Here is a 16256-nt window from a genome sequence, read left to right on the forward strand (position 1 = left end):
AGTGGGTGTGCGGCGGCCGGGTGGCTAATCCTGTTAGGATGCGTCCATGCTGAAGATGTCCGGAGCACTGGGAACGTGCACAGCTCACAGTGATCAAACACCTCCGAGATGAGGGCTGAAAGGACGGAAGCTAAGCTAATCATAGTGTTTAAGACATCTCAGCCCAGGCACAGAAATGAACATAGATTAATCATTAATGCTCTACAGCACTGCACTGTGATTATCAGGGGAGGCCATGTGGGCTGGGGGAGGGAATAAGCAAGGTCTAGTGGTGAGGAGCAAAATACAATCTAGTTGCTCTCCTGTGTGTACCAGTGCTGCGTTTGTATCGGCTGCTGCTGACAGTTGCACTAACCATATTAAGCATTTCATCACAGAGAAACATTTACTCTCCCCCCTTTAGTTACATCTACACCCTGCATACAGCAAGTATACAAGCCTGTGCACGCATGCTGATATGTGAGCAAGACAGATTACAGCAACTCTCCTTTTTTTCCCTCCACGCAATATAAGATCACTGTAGTAATCACATGAATTGAAAGACACTGGAAAAGACAGAAGGGAGGGAGAACGGAGAGAGGAGAAAGCAGGCTGAGGCGGTCGTCGCACAGGAGGAGCTGGAGGCAGCTCCTGTCAACGGTGTGGATAAAGACAAATGGTGTGCCACTGCTCTCTAGCCAGGCAGAAAAACACCACGTCCACGTTTGTCTGTGCCTGGTTTCTCTCTCTGTCATGTCATAATCAGCAAAAAACAAAAAAAGGAAGAAAAAAAAAAGCCACCAGCACAGAGAGACTGTCCAACGCAAGCTGTCAATATTTCTCACTTAGAGGGCTGAGAGAAATCTGATGATGTTATTTACAAAAAACAAGCCCTCATTGAAAGGAGCCACGTACTAGGCGTGCTGGGTGCCATCATCGCCATGGCAGCAGTACGTATGGCCAGATGGAAGGCAGGCACAGGAAGTGACCTTATACCCTGCTGTCTCCTCTCATCTCCCCTCTCTGCTGCACTGCTCATCCGCTTCATTTTCATCCTTTCTGCATGTACCCAAATTGCAAGGATCTCATCTTTCCACCTTTTCCTCTTATAACCCATCCAGTTCATTCACCTACACCCCTCCCTTCGCCTTCTTTCCTCCCGTCTTTGGCACCCACCGCTGGGGCTCTCGGTGTCTGCAGGAGCTGAAGCCCCCACTCAGTGCAGAGAGAGCACACAATGAAATGAGGGGATTTGCGAGGCGCTCCATTGTTCCACGTATTCATGCCGTATAATGGGACATTTCCGTCAGACTGGAGAAAAGGAGCAGTAGCCCAGCTTGGGGATCAGAAAAGCTCTGGCTTCACACGGAGCTGCTGAATGTAGTCAACATTAACTCCCACACAATGAGAGTCTGGGGGCCAATACAGAGCACCGAGCACAGTTCAGAAGGAAGAGGGAGCCAAGAGCAGAAATCTTATGACGTAAAGTGTTGTGTAAAAAACTGACTCAAACACTTAGTCAGTTGCTCAGTAAGTAGAATTTTTGATGACTCAATTTTGATTTGCGTCGATTTGCAACCAAAAAAACCCAAAAAAACTTTTCTCAAGTTTGTAACATTTATATCAAACAGGATAAAATGAGAAATCTCATCATGAGCTCTCAGAAATAGTGGGCATTTCTTGCTATTGTTGACATCTTTTAGGCTCAATAATTGCAAAAAAATATGTTCACATACACATCAAAGGTTTGTTTCCATGGTGGGGTTTCCATTTTTGCTAGATATAGAAATTTAATGAAATGAAAATGTTGCATTTACGTGCGCCAACAGATGAATGACCTATTTTAAGCGCAAATATTAAACACAACGAAGACTGTGTGCACATAAACAGCGTATATTGAACAGATGTGATCTGAGAGCCTGCCATGAATTTTTAATGCTGAGGTGAAACTACTCCAGAAACAAACACACCGTAGTTACTATCCGTGTGCTTGGCGCGGCTCAATACATAGTTGTTTAAAGTCTTCAACTTGTGCACAGCATTTTGCTCCAATCGATACAGTGGTCACACATGCTGCTAAAGAGAGGGAGAGATGTCACGCTGCAGTGCTGCTCTGAAGCATCCGATCTGTCCTGGACAGCATAAAGCCCTACCTGCTGGCTCTGCTGCATCCCAGAACCACAGCAACCAGTGAGCAAAGCAACCGACACAACACAGAGGAACACTGACTCTTCAGGTAGTGATGCTCCAAATGTAAACATTGAAAGTCACACACGAACACGCATGAACACACCAACAAATGGATGCTAAAAGTGAAAGAAATGCACAGTTAACACATTCACATGGCGTGTTGATGGGGGGGGGGTTGATGCTGGTGAGAAGGATGCAGGAGGTGGCTGAGTGTTTGTACTCACAGTTCTGAATAGAGGATGTGCAGGTTGCCCAAATTGTCTGTGTAGTTGGCTGGGCTGAGCCAGGGCAGGACCAGCAGCAACAGAGCCTTCATGGTCAACGCTCAGCTCTTTTTTCCCCCCTCTATATCTCCCCTCTCTGAACTGTAACTCTCCTGTTCCCCCCGTCCTCCACCTCCTCCTCCTCCTCCTCCTCCTCCACCTCCAATTCTCCGAGCCTGGCCGTGCTGACCCCCCCTCCCTCCTGCCTTCCTTTCTTGCCTGTCTTTCCTTAGTCCAGAGGCGCTCTCAGATCTGAATTAATCCTTCACTTCCTACCTTTTCAGCCTGTTCTCTCTCTTTTTTTGGGGCCCCTCTCTCTGTACTCTTTCTCCCTCCTTCTCTATACTTCTGCCTGTGTGAGTCTCTTCCCCTTTTCGCCTCAGGCTGGTCGCCTGGTCATCTCAGCTGCAGAGGCAAACGGGCCAGTTGCCAGAGGTTGAAGACGGAGCGGAGGAGGAGGAGGAAGAAGCAGCAGCAGCAGAAGCAGGTGCAGAGGAGAAGTCCCGTTGTGGCACAGGAAGAAGAGGAGAAAGTGCAAGAAGAAGAGGAAGGAGACCCATGCAAAGGTGGCACATTTGGAATACAATTTGAGATGTGCAGCCCCTTAATCTGCTCCGGGCACCGACGAGTTGTAAGAGGATTTGCACTCGTATGTGTGTGTGTGCATGTCTGTCCGCCTCTGTGTGTGCATGTGTGTACGCGCGAGTGTATGTCAGGGAGAACAGCGCAGCCTGTGACTTATACTGCAGCAGAAACCACTGAGGGTGGGGTGGGGGGGACGGAGCAGACCAAAAAAGAGCCAGGAGAGGGGGGGAAGGTACCTGGTGCTGCTCTGATTGGCTCTGCTCGCCTCTCATGCACGCACACACACACACCCTCAGACATATAAACACACACATGCAACCTCTGCATTCACCTCCCCCTGTTCCTGCACATACGTTGGTCCACGAAGGGGATGGTAGAGGGGAGGGAGAGAATATGTTCCCAACCATCACCTCCTCCTCGTCAACGATGGACTGTTCCCAGTGCAGCAGATTGGTCTGATCGCTCAAAAGAATCTGCCTACATGCATGGAGAAAAAAAAGGAGGAAAAAAAAAAAGCCAAAGCATGACCAAAACACACCGGCAAATCAATATTCTCTGCAGGGATGAAAGCTTGTTGTTCTGAGTGACATGAATGATGAAGAAATGCAGAAAAGAGGAGGAGGATTTGGATTAAGTCCTGCTGAACCAATTGAACATTTCATTCATTCAGCCAATCATTCATTTGCACATTCATTAAATTTTCCAATAAACAAGGAGAGGAGGTGGAAGAAAAGGGGGTGATAGGTAATTCATAATAAACAAAGGTTAAACCTGTCTGCCATTTCCACCTGTTTTGATTGATTATGCAGGAATCTTGGGAAACTGGGGAGGGACTGGGGCAGAGGTGTGTGCCGACGGACTCGGTTTGGTGGCAGCAACCAGCTTGAACCCAAAGCTGTGATTTGGTTTTAAAAACAGAAGCAAGATAAATTTAAACTGCTAATTGCAATGAGGTTCTTTGAGATGTGTACAACATTTCTTTAATCCTTGTTAGCCTCTTTCATCAGTCTAAACACGGCACAAGAGGGAGAGGAGGTGCCAAAACAGTTTTATATGACACACTGCTAGGCCTCATATCTATTTTCATTCCTATCAATTCCAACTCTTAATCTCTTTTCCAACGCTACTTGTTTGGCTATTTTAGTAATATCAAGCAAGGTTTATTTATATACTGCAAAATTACAACACTTTTCTCTCCTTTCTCTTTTCCCTTTCCTCATTTTCCCTTTTCTAAACTCTTTTCCCCACTGTTATCCGATTTTCATAGCGCTGAGCTGTCTGCTACCCTTGAGAAAGACACTTAACTGGTGTAAATACCCTGTCTGAATGAATATTTCATGGATGGAGGTAGTGTGGTTACAGGCTGAATTTCTCTGTGTGTGTGTGCGCCGGTGCATCTGTGTGTTAATGCATGCATGCGTGCATACTGAGGCATAAGTTGTCCTGCGGTATTTGAACAGTACGCACAGCAACAAGACCACAGGGCACGCAGGAAATGGAAAAGTAATTGGATTGTGACAGGATGCAGTTTGTGAACAGAAGCCAGTCTGCCCCACAGGAGTCATTTCATACACTCGCACATTAACTCACACTCACAAAAACAGCGTCATAGCATACACATATACACATGCTCTCACTCCATTATTACTTTTCATTTCCCCCTCACAGCAGCAAATTCCACACGGTGACGTGCAGTCAAAGAGCCTTTTTAATCAAATATGCAGCCAGTTTTCGGATGTTCTAGAAATTCTGCTTGACAAACACAACTTAACAATTAAGAGTATGTATGGTATGTGTGAATATTAATGAGTAAAGAAGGCTGTTAAGGCTTTGGAAACAACCAGTTGACATGAGAATATTAAACAGATTCATTCTATTCCTCACCTAATTGTATTGCCATTCAAGAAAAGTGTTTTCTACAAGTGACTCCTCTGTCTTTTTTTTCCTAGAGCTTTTGGGGGGAATAAATAATATGGGAAAACCTTTGTGCTGAAAAGTTAATCAAATGTTATCTAAAGCAAACTGAGATGCAATTTTTGATAAAGATAAATGTGTCTCAGCATGCCATTACAAATGAAGCATTGTGATGCTACAGAGAGGCACAAATCATATTCTCCAACAGCAAGCTTGTTTGGTATAGACCACAGCAAAAATCATACCCTTGCTTTTGTATTTGTTTAAATGGAAAAGAAATTCCCATTTATCACAATATGATGCTTCATGCATATTGTTTAACCCTACCTAAGAGTATATATTTTGCTCTTTACTGCTATAGATAGAAGCATATTAAACCACAGTCATTGCAATGGTTCCATTGCTTGTGATAGTAAAGCAATTAAACAACCCGAAAAGCTTTTATAATAAAGAGCTTCATCATTATTAGAAAAGCAAAGTAACAGTACAAATTTGTTAAAGAAGAGTCAAAACAACCCTGTCTGAAACCTGACACACTCAGTTCTTTTGGATTAATCTCCTTTGCTAGGCTTTTGTAGCATTGTAGTTAATATTAAGCTAACTTATTTTGTTATTGCTGTCCGATGTCACATGAGCACATTGTCCTCCTACTCTTTGGTAGCATCAACTGAATGCAACAGATGAATGTAAACTACAGGTATGGAAAGTGAAGCCAAGGCGGATGTGGCTGCATTCTGTCTAACAGCCAGCAGGAGGCGACTCCTCTGGTTGGAAAAAGAAGTCTGATTGTACAGAAGTATATGAAGAAACAACCCTACTTCTTCCTTGATCTGTTACCTCAATAAACATTTTTCTAATGAGTTGTTGGTCTAGATCCCTTGGTTCAAGACTTTTTCAATACGGCATGATATTCATTTTGTAAATTATGGTCCCATTTAGACTAAAATAGATGATCAAGAAAGGTATGTTTTACAATAAGGCTACCTTGTGATTGACACGTCACTGCTATATCACCTGCATAGTGTCCTCAAGTTCTCAGTCAGATCCACTCCTTGCTTGTCATATCTGCTTTCAAAAGAGCAACATGGTGATGGCCAAACTCCAAACATCTTTTATATACAGTCCATGCTTGGCAGAAGAAAGCAGGTTGGACCACATTATCTTCTTTAAGGTGTTTGTGTTTCTGCATTATTCACTTTTCATAAAGCTCTAAACTAACAACAAAAACAAAGGTGAGACCCTTGCAACATATTGCCAACTCTTGCAGATGTTAGTATTACAGAAAGCATGACAGGAAATAGCACTCATATATTACATGAGGTATCATGAGGCTAAATGTAGAATTATACTTTTCTGCACTGTAGGCAAGTGTGCATGAAGGTCATTTGGATACATTCCTTCCATTTGGAACTGTATTTAGTATGTTTATATCCTTTTAGAATCCAAATCCTGACTGTAGACTGTCTATAAAAGATGGACGTAGCCACTGTGATGTCAGTCATTGGTTTGTGGACTACTGTTTTGAAGCCTTGAGTTTCTAACTATCTTGGTCTTTTGAAAGCAGGAACAAGTGAACAGTGGATCTGACTAAGAACCTGAGATCCAAAATTTGGATCCTGAATCCAAAAGTGGTCCTGTGTTAAACTACCCTACTTTATCATCTGTTTTACTCTGAATGGGACCATAATTTACCGAATGAACATGGTGCTGCATTGGATGAGACTTGAAACAAGCTATTGAGACCTTAAGCTCATTAGGAAAAGGTTTACTGAGGTAACGCATCAAGTGACAAGTAGGGTTGTTCTCTTACAGACTTCTTTACAATCGGATTTGATTTTGATACCCAAAGGCGTCACCCCCTGCTGACTGTTGAATCAATGGAATGGAAGCGTAAGATAGTTCTGCATTGGCTTCACTTTTCAGACCTTTTATATGCAGTGGATTTGAGTAAAACAATTAGGTTTCTAAGAAGTGAAGCACTCCATGATGCATTTTTGACACTTACCTAAGGTTATCCATTATGCATTTTTCTGTGTAGGTCTGCAGATAATGTTTACATGTATTTTTTTATGAAGCCTAATTCTGTCATAAGAACTACATGGATAACAAAACAGCTAAACTCACTCACCCCCCCACCATGGCTGGCTTTAAATATATGATGTTATCTCTTTCTCTCTCTCTCAGTCTTTGTTTATATCCCTCAAACAAACAAGCACACAAACAGCGAAGTCACATACAAAAGTATTGGGCACATTTAAACATGCAGAATAAAATCAGAAGGCCTGCCAGAATTTCTTTTCCATACGGTGTTTACACAAGCTAAAGAATTCCTCAGTGGACTTTGGAGGTGTACTAGAAAACAAAGTATTTTTAACAAAAGAAAAAGAAAACAACATCCACACAGTAGAACAACGGTGAAATATGCACATGAAGCTGTAGGCAAATGAACTTGACTAATGCAGAAAACATGCAATTGGGATGCAATGAGAGCAGAGAAAACCAGTTTCAAGCATTACCAAGTGCACACGCACATGTAGCTACATGTAACCGGCTAGAAAAAAACAGCAAAGGAAAGAGAACAACTTAGCCAGCAAATGGGGAGGCTGTTTCTGGCTAAATCCTGTGCAAGTCCTTACAAGACAACGTAACAAAGCCAACAAGAAATACCACTGATTATAAAGTTAATGTTTTGTTCTTGATTGCGGTGGATGTGTCCAGAATGGCAATTTCTCCATCCAAAGGCCAATAAAGGTCAGGAATGATTAGATCAGTATGAAATCAGCTCTGAGCAGATGGCGTGGCTGTGTCAGTCATTACAACCGCTGACCCACTGCCAGATTTCGGGGTAGCAACGGCCAGAGCTCTGCTATCACCAGCTCCAAAACGCAGGCAGAGGGAAGAGCAGTGTCACGTACATAAAACACAGGTCTTGAAACTTATGTCTCTATAACATCTCGAGATTGGATGTACATTGAATTTGAAATAGGAGAATCTATCACAATCAGGAGCCAAGTAATGTCTTTTCCCTATGTATAAAGAGGATGGATATGGACATTTTGAGTTCAGTGATGTTAGCACATGAGATACCGTGCCAAAGGACAAGTGACAAATGAAAGGAAAAAAATTAATAGATAAGAAGAAAAGCAAAATGGTAGAACCCATCCAATGAAGATCAAGTTTTTCACCTTGCCCAAATGGTGTTTTTTTATGGTAGAGGACATATTCTAAGGGAAATAATCAGTGAAAGCTATGGCTGACCATTTCAACCATGAAACTGTCACATACCATTGATAGTCTCACAAATATGGATTCAGATTTCCAAACCAAAGTAACCAGTCCTGTCAGTTTGTATATTTCTGTATTAATTATTCTCAGTCAGTTTCTGATTTAGACATATATGGCCAAGTCACTCCAATATTACAACCTGCCATTGTGTGGCATCAAGTAGTTTTACAGTATTTAAGCAGAGTGGCAGGTGAGCTGATGTGCTCAAGCTGCAGGCAAGTGGAAAAAGTGTAGCATTACATCTAAGGAATTTTACAGCATTGAGAGATTAGAGAAAGAAGCTTCAAAATATGTAGATTTGATGAACAGAGATTAGTTTTTAGGTGTTTAATTGTGCCTGGAGAGAATGTTTTATGCAAATGCTTGCACATAGGACACAGGGGTTCAACTGGATGTTTTTATGTGCATGAAAATATTATGATGGCCTTCATAGTCAGAGTTCTTCAAACTAAGAAGTAAATACAGTTTTTGCAGCTCCCCTCCAGCTCACTATTTCAAAAACAAGATTTGGTTTGGTTTATGTGCAAAAATAACAGTTTCTGCTAAAATTACCACTTAATTAACCACTGATTTTAGGGGATGGCCGTGTGTGTGTGTGTGTGTGTGTGTGTGTGTGTGTGTGTGTGTGTGTGTGTGTGTGTGTGTGTGTGTGTGTGTGTGTGTGTGTGTGTGTGTGTAAATTAGATGCAGGTCCAAACCCCCATAAATCAGACACATCCATCCACCCTGACCTTCCTCTGCCTGCAGACTATAATAGCATCACACTATTTATACTCTTTGTTTCCTATAAGTTGTCATCCATCTGTATATGAAACCAGTAAAAACACAACAAATTACAGGTCACCAGTATGTATATGCATATAGAGATAATAAAGACGTTGAAATGGATATTTCACTTCAACATTTTCGCATCCTTGCCCACTGTGCTTAGAGCCATCTCTCTGGACGTGGCCTCTCACCCTCCACAGATAACACCTTCTAACTACAGGAAGAGCAGCCCAATCCTTCTGGGAGTCGGCCTCAGAAATCCACACCTCATTATAACAGTCACACACGAAGGAAAAAAACTGAAGGGAAGGATGGTGCACAGGAGGCAGTGTACAAGGAGAGGAAGCATAGGAAATGAGTGCTGAGTAGGCGGTGGGAAATAAGACTGTGGGAGGGGGCAGAAAAAAGGACCAAACTTTTTTTAGAGTTGAAAGTGTTTTAGGAAACTCGAGCTTCTAAGTTTTAAGTGCAAATGAATAGGAAACACTCTGGTGCTTGTGTGTGATGTGTGGCAAGATGCACTAATTATCCCAGCGGCCTTTGGGTGAGGGGAGTGTTAATGAGCCTTAATGAAAACAGACCCAGACTGAGAGAAACCCAAGTACTGTCTTTTAATGATATATAAACAGAGGAGTGGGGCCTAGTTTAGATGAAAGCCTGGTTGGAAGAAGAACTTTCCCCTTTGGGACTGGAGCTGCGGGTTAATGACGACGGGCTAAGGAGGGCGGGAAATTTAGAGTGTGTGTTTACTACAGGTCATTGTAGTTTTTAGCAGACAATGAGGCCAAAAAAAAATCTAAGAACAGACGTACTTGCTTACTTGTTTAATAAGAATAGGGATTATTTATGTAGTGGTGGTTTCAGTGGTGTTTCTGCCAGCCTACCTGCTCTTGATGTGGTCTGCTAGTTCACCACGGGGCAGCGTTTCAGTGCAATGGTCAGGGAAGGGGCAGGCGACGGTCAGCTTGTCCAGCAGCTTGTGCACCAGCAGGCTGGGCTTCCTGCAGCTCTGCAGCATGAGGGGCGCCCGGCACACGGGGCAGAAGTCGCTCTCCAGCAGGAAGCTGGTGAGACACTCCTGGCAGTAGGTGTGTCCGCAAGGCGTGTCCAGAGGCCGGATGAGCGGCTGCAGGCAGATGTGACAGACGAGGTCGTCGTCCACCTCATCCTCGTATTGGTATTCATGGTTCTCCTCCAGCTGGTGACTGTGGCCGCATGTCGTGCACAGGTCAGGAGGCGGAGACAACAGTCCATAGTCTGATGGGGAAAGAGGTGGAGCCGACGCTTCCGCCATCGCCGTGGCAACTTCACAGGCTGTACTATCCTCCTGGATGCTCATTTGGAGGGCAGGACTTTGGATGTCATGGTGGATCTGATGAAGAGGTCATCAGCAGAGCAGACCTGTGAGGAAACAATACAACACTGTAAAATACTCCATTACAAATGCAAGTTCTGCAACCAAAATTATGTTCAAATGCAAGTACAGAAGCATTATTAGTTGACAATATTGAATTTCCCTTGGGATTAATAAAGTATCTGTCTGTCTTATCTATCTATTTTTTCTATCTTATCTATCTTGTCTATCTTGTCTATCTATCTATCAATATATATAACAATATTGGACATATGCATTAGCATGTGAGTACCATTTTATTGTGGTAACTATACAGCCAGTTTAAACTACTTTTTCCACAGTTAGCTAATCGTGTCCCATGGTTTCCAGTCTAAGGACTGAGCACTCAGTGTCATCCGATATGCTCTAAGTGTCTTGACATGAATAATTCAGTCAGAATAAGTTCTGCTACACAAATGAGCTTTCTGCTTTTTGGATATTTTCTTAAATATTAGCTCTTTCAGGATTATATTTTGTTGTTGTTTTAAATCCCTTTTGGGGTATTAAAAACACATCTTCGTGTATTAAAAATTACATATTTAAAAGGTTCTTTTCCCATGAAAGTTAGGTCTTCATGTCATTTATATGGATGTGTGTATCTATAAAGTCCAAGCCTCTTTCTCCACCCGCTCAAGTTCGAGTGCACCAGCTCACCTACCACTCTGTTGAAACACTTTAAAACTAACCTGTACAACACAGTGGCCGTTTGTAATATTTTAGTACTAATTCAGCCACGCATGTCTGAGATGGAAGCCATTTCTGAAGAAGAATAATGATACAGGAAGCTCCACCCCTCATGTAGACAGGATTTGTCCTTAGATTGGTTACATATGAAACCTTGGAAGTCTGAATTCATGTTTTTGAGTCATTGGTAAACTACAGTTTGAAAGTGGAAATGCTCAGCCATGGCACTGACTCTGTATTTTTCTTATAATGTGTCTTTTAGCATATGAAAATCTCCACGTGGACATGTTAATAAAGTTTAAAAGAACACTCAGTTTTTCATTGGGGCTAGTCCCTTCGGCGGAGCGGCCAACAAATCTGATATCACAGGTCATAAAGGTTATGAGTCACAGGCCTAAAATTCAACGGTGTATATATGAGCAAAATGTAACTATAAATGTCATATGAATGTGACCTCCATTGAAGTAGAAGTATCAAATGGCCATAAACATTGTGCTTCAGTACAGTATTTGAACAATTGCCCTTAGTTACTGAACAAAGGGAGACAGCAGCCACGGTTATCACCTGCAGAAATCAGGGTGTGAAAGTATTGATAAGCTGTGCTGCTGGAGCAGATCAGGAATGCTGGGAGTCTTTCTTTCTTTCTGTTTCATGCATGCTAACAACTGCAGCACATGATGTCTACAGCAATCCTCCAAACTCCTCTTTTCTTCCTCACTTTGTTTGATTTTCACCACTGGCACAGAGAAGAGATATCGAACTAGTGAGATTTCTTCTCGGGATGCAGGGACATCAATACCACTCATCTCAGCAGCAAGTGCAGAGACCGATAGACACAGATAAGTCCCCGGCTCTCTGCTTGGTGCACTGCATGACAATCACACATCACTGTTAATCCACAGTGGGATGTGACATGATTTCAAACACGCCAAGTTGGGTTTTTTTCTTAGCGCTATGCAGGTTTACATTGAGCTCAGCGCTGTGAGCGTGCCAGTGTACACGTCATATCCAAAACAGGCAGGCTCCTCGAGCACATGGACACAAACAGATGGGCTCAGTCAGGCACACGTCACCTTGGCAACAGCCATCTTGTTGGCGCTCCACTTGCTTTGTTTCTGGACCCACTGTTGGGTCTTGGCTGCTTAATTAGACACAAGATCTTGTTAAAATAAAAAACACCACCAAAAACAACAAAACTTGTGTTTGTAGTCCACAAATACAAATGTAATCCAAGTGCTAGTTTTATTTTAATTGGACACATTCCCACACTCTTGTGCTAAATAGTTTATAAAAAATCATAAGAGAGAATAGGCTTTGATGTGCATCCCAGTGTGGTAATGCATACAAATATGTACAAATACACATAAAGTAGCCAGCAAGTTGTCAGGACAAAACAGGCAGATGTCGTTTCTTATTTACATAATCAGTATGAAGCTGGCGTGCGGGAAGTTGTGACAGCCATAAAAAGCTCAGTGTCTTTGGTGTGTCTGGGAGGGAAAGGCTAATAAGAAGAGGCTGAGCAGTCTTAACAAAGATTAACTTTCCCACTGAGAACTTGCGGTGACATGGCTGATTCATCACACACTGTGGCACCTGCTGTGTCTGAGGTCTGGTCTGATCTATGGAGCAGAGCACTTTCATCACTACACAGGAAAAGCAAGAAACAGAATAGAGAGAGAGAGAGAGAGAGAGAGAGAGAGAGAGAGAGAGAACAAATGCCTGCCAGCAGGAGATGAAAAAATAAGAAAAAAAAAAATTTCAAAATAAGAAATGAATGTGCTTGGATGCTTTCTCCAACATAATTTCCTGTAAGTTTGTTCTCTTTTATTCTTATGGGAAACTTTGGTGTTAAAAAAGAAGGAACAACTTCTCATTAACAACAAGAAAATAGTAAAAAGGGATCTGAATGTCCTCCCCATTAGTATGAAATGACATCTTCAGCACCTTCGCAGCCTGACGGGAACCCATTAACCATAATAATCAGTGTTTGGAATGAAGATAACAATGATTTCCCGCGCACAAATACATGTACCTGCATGCAAAGAAGCACACACACACACACACACACACACACACACACACACACACACACACACACACACACTTACATGCCTCTACACACCCACGTTTACAGACGGGCATATTGACAAGACACGCCTGAGCCTGAGGAATATCGACTCACTCTGGTTCATTCCTGGTGTGCTGAAACAGTCCTGTTGGACGGCTGCTGTCTGCTCTACATAGAGAGAGAAAGCTGATTGGCTGAATGTTGACTACATGATACTGATATTTTATTAATGCCTATACTTGCAGTGCAGGATCCAAACAAGCATGAGAAAGGTGGGGCTCTCAGGCTTCATCGTTCTTCTTATTCCCTCAACGTTCCTTTTTTAGGTTTTATCTCAGAGTGAAAGAAAAAGTAGCATTGAGATTGTAAATGCAACACTGAGGTAAGGTTTGTCTTTCAACCAAAGTCATGTCAAGCCTTGGCTCAATAGGTAGCTTGTCAACGCTTTTCAACTTTTGAAAGCGAGGAGAGTTGTTTGTTTAAGATAACCTATACCCTCCTCCTCTCACATTGCACATTTTATGTAAATAAGTCTGTTGATTCACTCTGGGGTTGCTCTCCTGTGATCTGAGGTGATTTGACGAGTTAATAATGATACAAGCCTGTGCCACCTCAGCTCCTTTTTCCTAATGATTGAGTGTGAAAAACAACCCAATGACAAGGTGGCTGAGCCTGCATCAGCATTTTCGCACCGGGTTCGCATGTTGCTGTGTACATATCCACTCCTCGTGTTCAACCAGAGAAATCAAATCGTATCTGTATCAATCAAACAAAACACACCCTCAGAGTGAGAGGCCCAGTCAGCTGAATCATACAAAGCAGACACAGCCTGCTTTTATGCATAGCTTCTTTCTTAATCACTGCAAATATTATTTTTTTGCTGCAATATGTAATATGTCTGGAACGTGCTGCTGCTGTGTTCTTTTAAATGGCAAGAATTATACATGTAGCAGGTGTGGTTTCTCATTGGCCACACCATAAAGCGCTCAGTGATTCACATTAAAAGGAAACTCCTTCAGCGGCTGATAGACGGTAACAGGGTCCAGACTCATATTAGTTAATCATCAGATCATCAAGAAAGTCTTAAATAGTACCAACTATCATGGATAAACTGCTGATACCAGATTACACCACTGTTCCAAACACACACACACACACACACACACACACACACACACACACACACACACACACACACACACACACACACACACACACACACACACACACACACACACACACACACACACACACAGACTCCAACTAACTCTGTTGTGTCCAGACTTGCCTCTGAAAGCAGAAAAATTCCAGTGAGCATTTTTCTCTCTCTCTTTCTGCAAACACACAACAAAACAAACTAAAAAAAACCCTGAATCATTAGTCAGTATTTCTATATAACAAAACAAATGAGTGACTGAAACGTATCATATTAATCAGAAGAGAGTGAATCACATTGTTTTCACATTTCCCAAGAACCTCAGCATGAGTCATTTACACATACCTGTGCATGTATTGCGCAAATCTCATTGAAAAATACAGATCCTACATTGTGTTTAATTCTATTTTTGTTTTAAAAATTAAAGTCTCTTTCATAACCCACACTCCTGAAGTTCTGCACATACATAATATTATATAACTCAACAGAATATAACATTTTATAGTGTTTTCAAATCCAAGCACATTTTGTTCCATTTAGAATGAGCATATGGGACGAGGCGCAACAGCATTACTATAGTAATGTAATTCCTGCCCTTTCACTAATCTCCACATAAGGCTCTTGTGTATGTTTGTCTATGGCGGCCCTTCTCTGAGTTCATCTCCGCAATGAGCCCGAGCCAGACCTGACACCTCAGTCTGGGAGAACAGCTGCAGGCAGATGTGAAGCTCTGTGAAGTGTCGGTAATGTCAGAACGGCTGAGTGGGTCAGTACAGGCTGTGCTGAACACCAACACACACACAGGTAACAGAAAATCCATAAATCTAGCTATCCTTCATGTCACATGCACATTTAAAGTGAAGGTGATCACACACTTACACAGTGATTCAATGCAAATGACTTCCATGCAAATACCACAGACCAGTAAAAGGCACGGCAGCTATGGTTTAGGGCTGCTAACAACAGCCAGAGCCAAACTACTGAAGCTTACAAGACAAATACTAACCACACTTCTCGTAAAACTAGAACCAGGAAAGTATACTTACGTGACTTCATTGCCCACGCTCACTTTCAACACTGCAGTTCACCTGGACAGGTAAAGTCTCGCAGAGGGTGTAACGTTAAACCATTCAGAGAGGAGGTGGAGGGAAAGGAAAGGAGAGTTAAATGGCTATGCAAAGAGGACTTTGTCCCAGTCACAGAGCCTGCCGATTGGCTGCCGGCCTTCAAGTGGAGAAATTTTATCTCGCTGCTGGTCTTTGGGGGATTCTCCAAGCCAAAGCGGGGAGTGTTAACTCAGAACCTGCTCACCTTTACCAGGCCAAGGTGATCAGGAAGTGGCAGAGCAGAGGGGCGGGGTCAGAGGGAAGGTAAACAAGAGAACTGCTCAAACCAGCTTTGGGAGTTTTGGGGAAGCTGGATTTTCCAATAAAACTGAGTGGACAAAGAAACTGAAAGATTGGATGGTCATTTGAAAAGCAGCTGAATCATATCCCATACATGTATCAGTGCCATTCAGGAAAAAAAATGAAGTTTTTAATGAAGTTTTGAAATGTCATGCAAAAGGGCACCAGCAGTTTGAGCTACAGCTTCTGAGATGACCCGTTCTGGAACACAATAAAGGTCTAATGACTCACAAAACATTTTATTCACCTACATGACTGATTTCCTGCAGACCAGCACTGCTCTGTTTTTTTTTTACAAGCCCCCAGTCTGAGTAGATGACGGCATGTCTCAGGTTTAGATAAAGTTACCACATACAGAAAGGATGTGTACAACACAACTCTTGTTGCTTGTATAGGGCTTTCTTTTTATGTTGTGGTTAAGCTCGTCTTTGACAATAGCTACTTTCATAAAGCCATACCTGTGACTCCAGCTTTGTACAAAAATAGTTGTTATCCTTGCTTTCAGATGTGGCTTCCTTCTCTGCTGTTCTTACCTCATGCTGCGCTTTAAACCCAGAGACTGTGA

At 42.5% G+C, this 16256-nt stretch overlaps 1 protein-coding gene across 4 annotated transcripts in view; it reads right to left on the reverse strand.

Annotated features, from left to right (window-relative positions):
* Positions 1-15604, reverse strand: part of lnx1 (ligand of numb-protein X 1) — a 37530-nt gene extending 21926 nt beyond the window's left edge. For 2 of the 4 annotated variants that reach the window (XM_023271836.3, XM_023271835.3), the window contains exons 1-2: positions 15332-15604; positions 9869-10385 (exon numbers count right to left, since the gene is read on the reverse strand). In XM_023271836.3, the coding sequence (XP_023127604.1) occupies positions 9869-10323 (455 nt within the window). In that variant the 5' untranslated portion in view covers positions 10324-10385; positions 15332-15604. Of the gene's footprint in view, positions 1-2393; positions 2562-9868; positions 10386-15331 lie in introns of those variants that run through there. The other 2 variants (XM_023271837.3, XM_023271838.3) reach the window with 2 other exon arrangements.
* Between the last annotated feature and the right edge of the window lie 652 nt (positions 15605-16256).

This window comes from Amphiprion ocellaris, chromosome 2 (genome assembly GCF_022539595.1).
Source record: "Amphiprion ocellaris isolate individual 3 ecotype Okinawa chromosome 2, ASM2253959v1, whole genome shotgun sequence".
NCBI classification, from domain to species: domain Eukaryota; kingdom Metazoa; phylum Chordata; class Actinopteri; family Pomacentridae; genus Amphiprion; species Amphiprion ocellaris.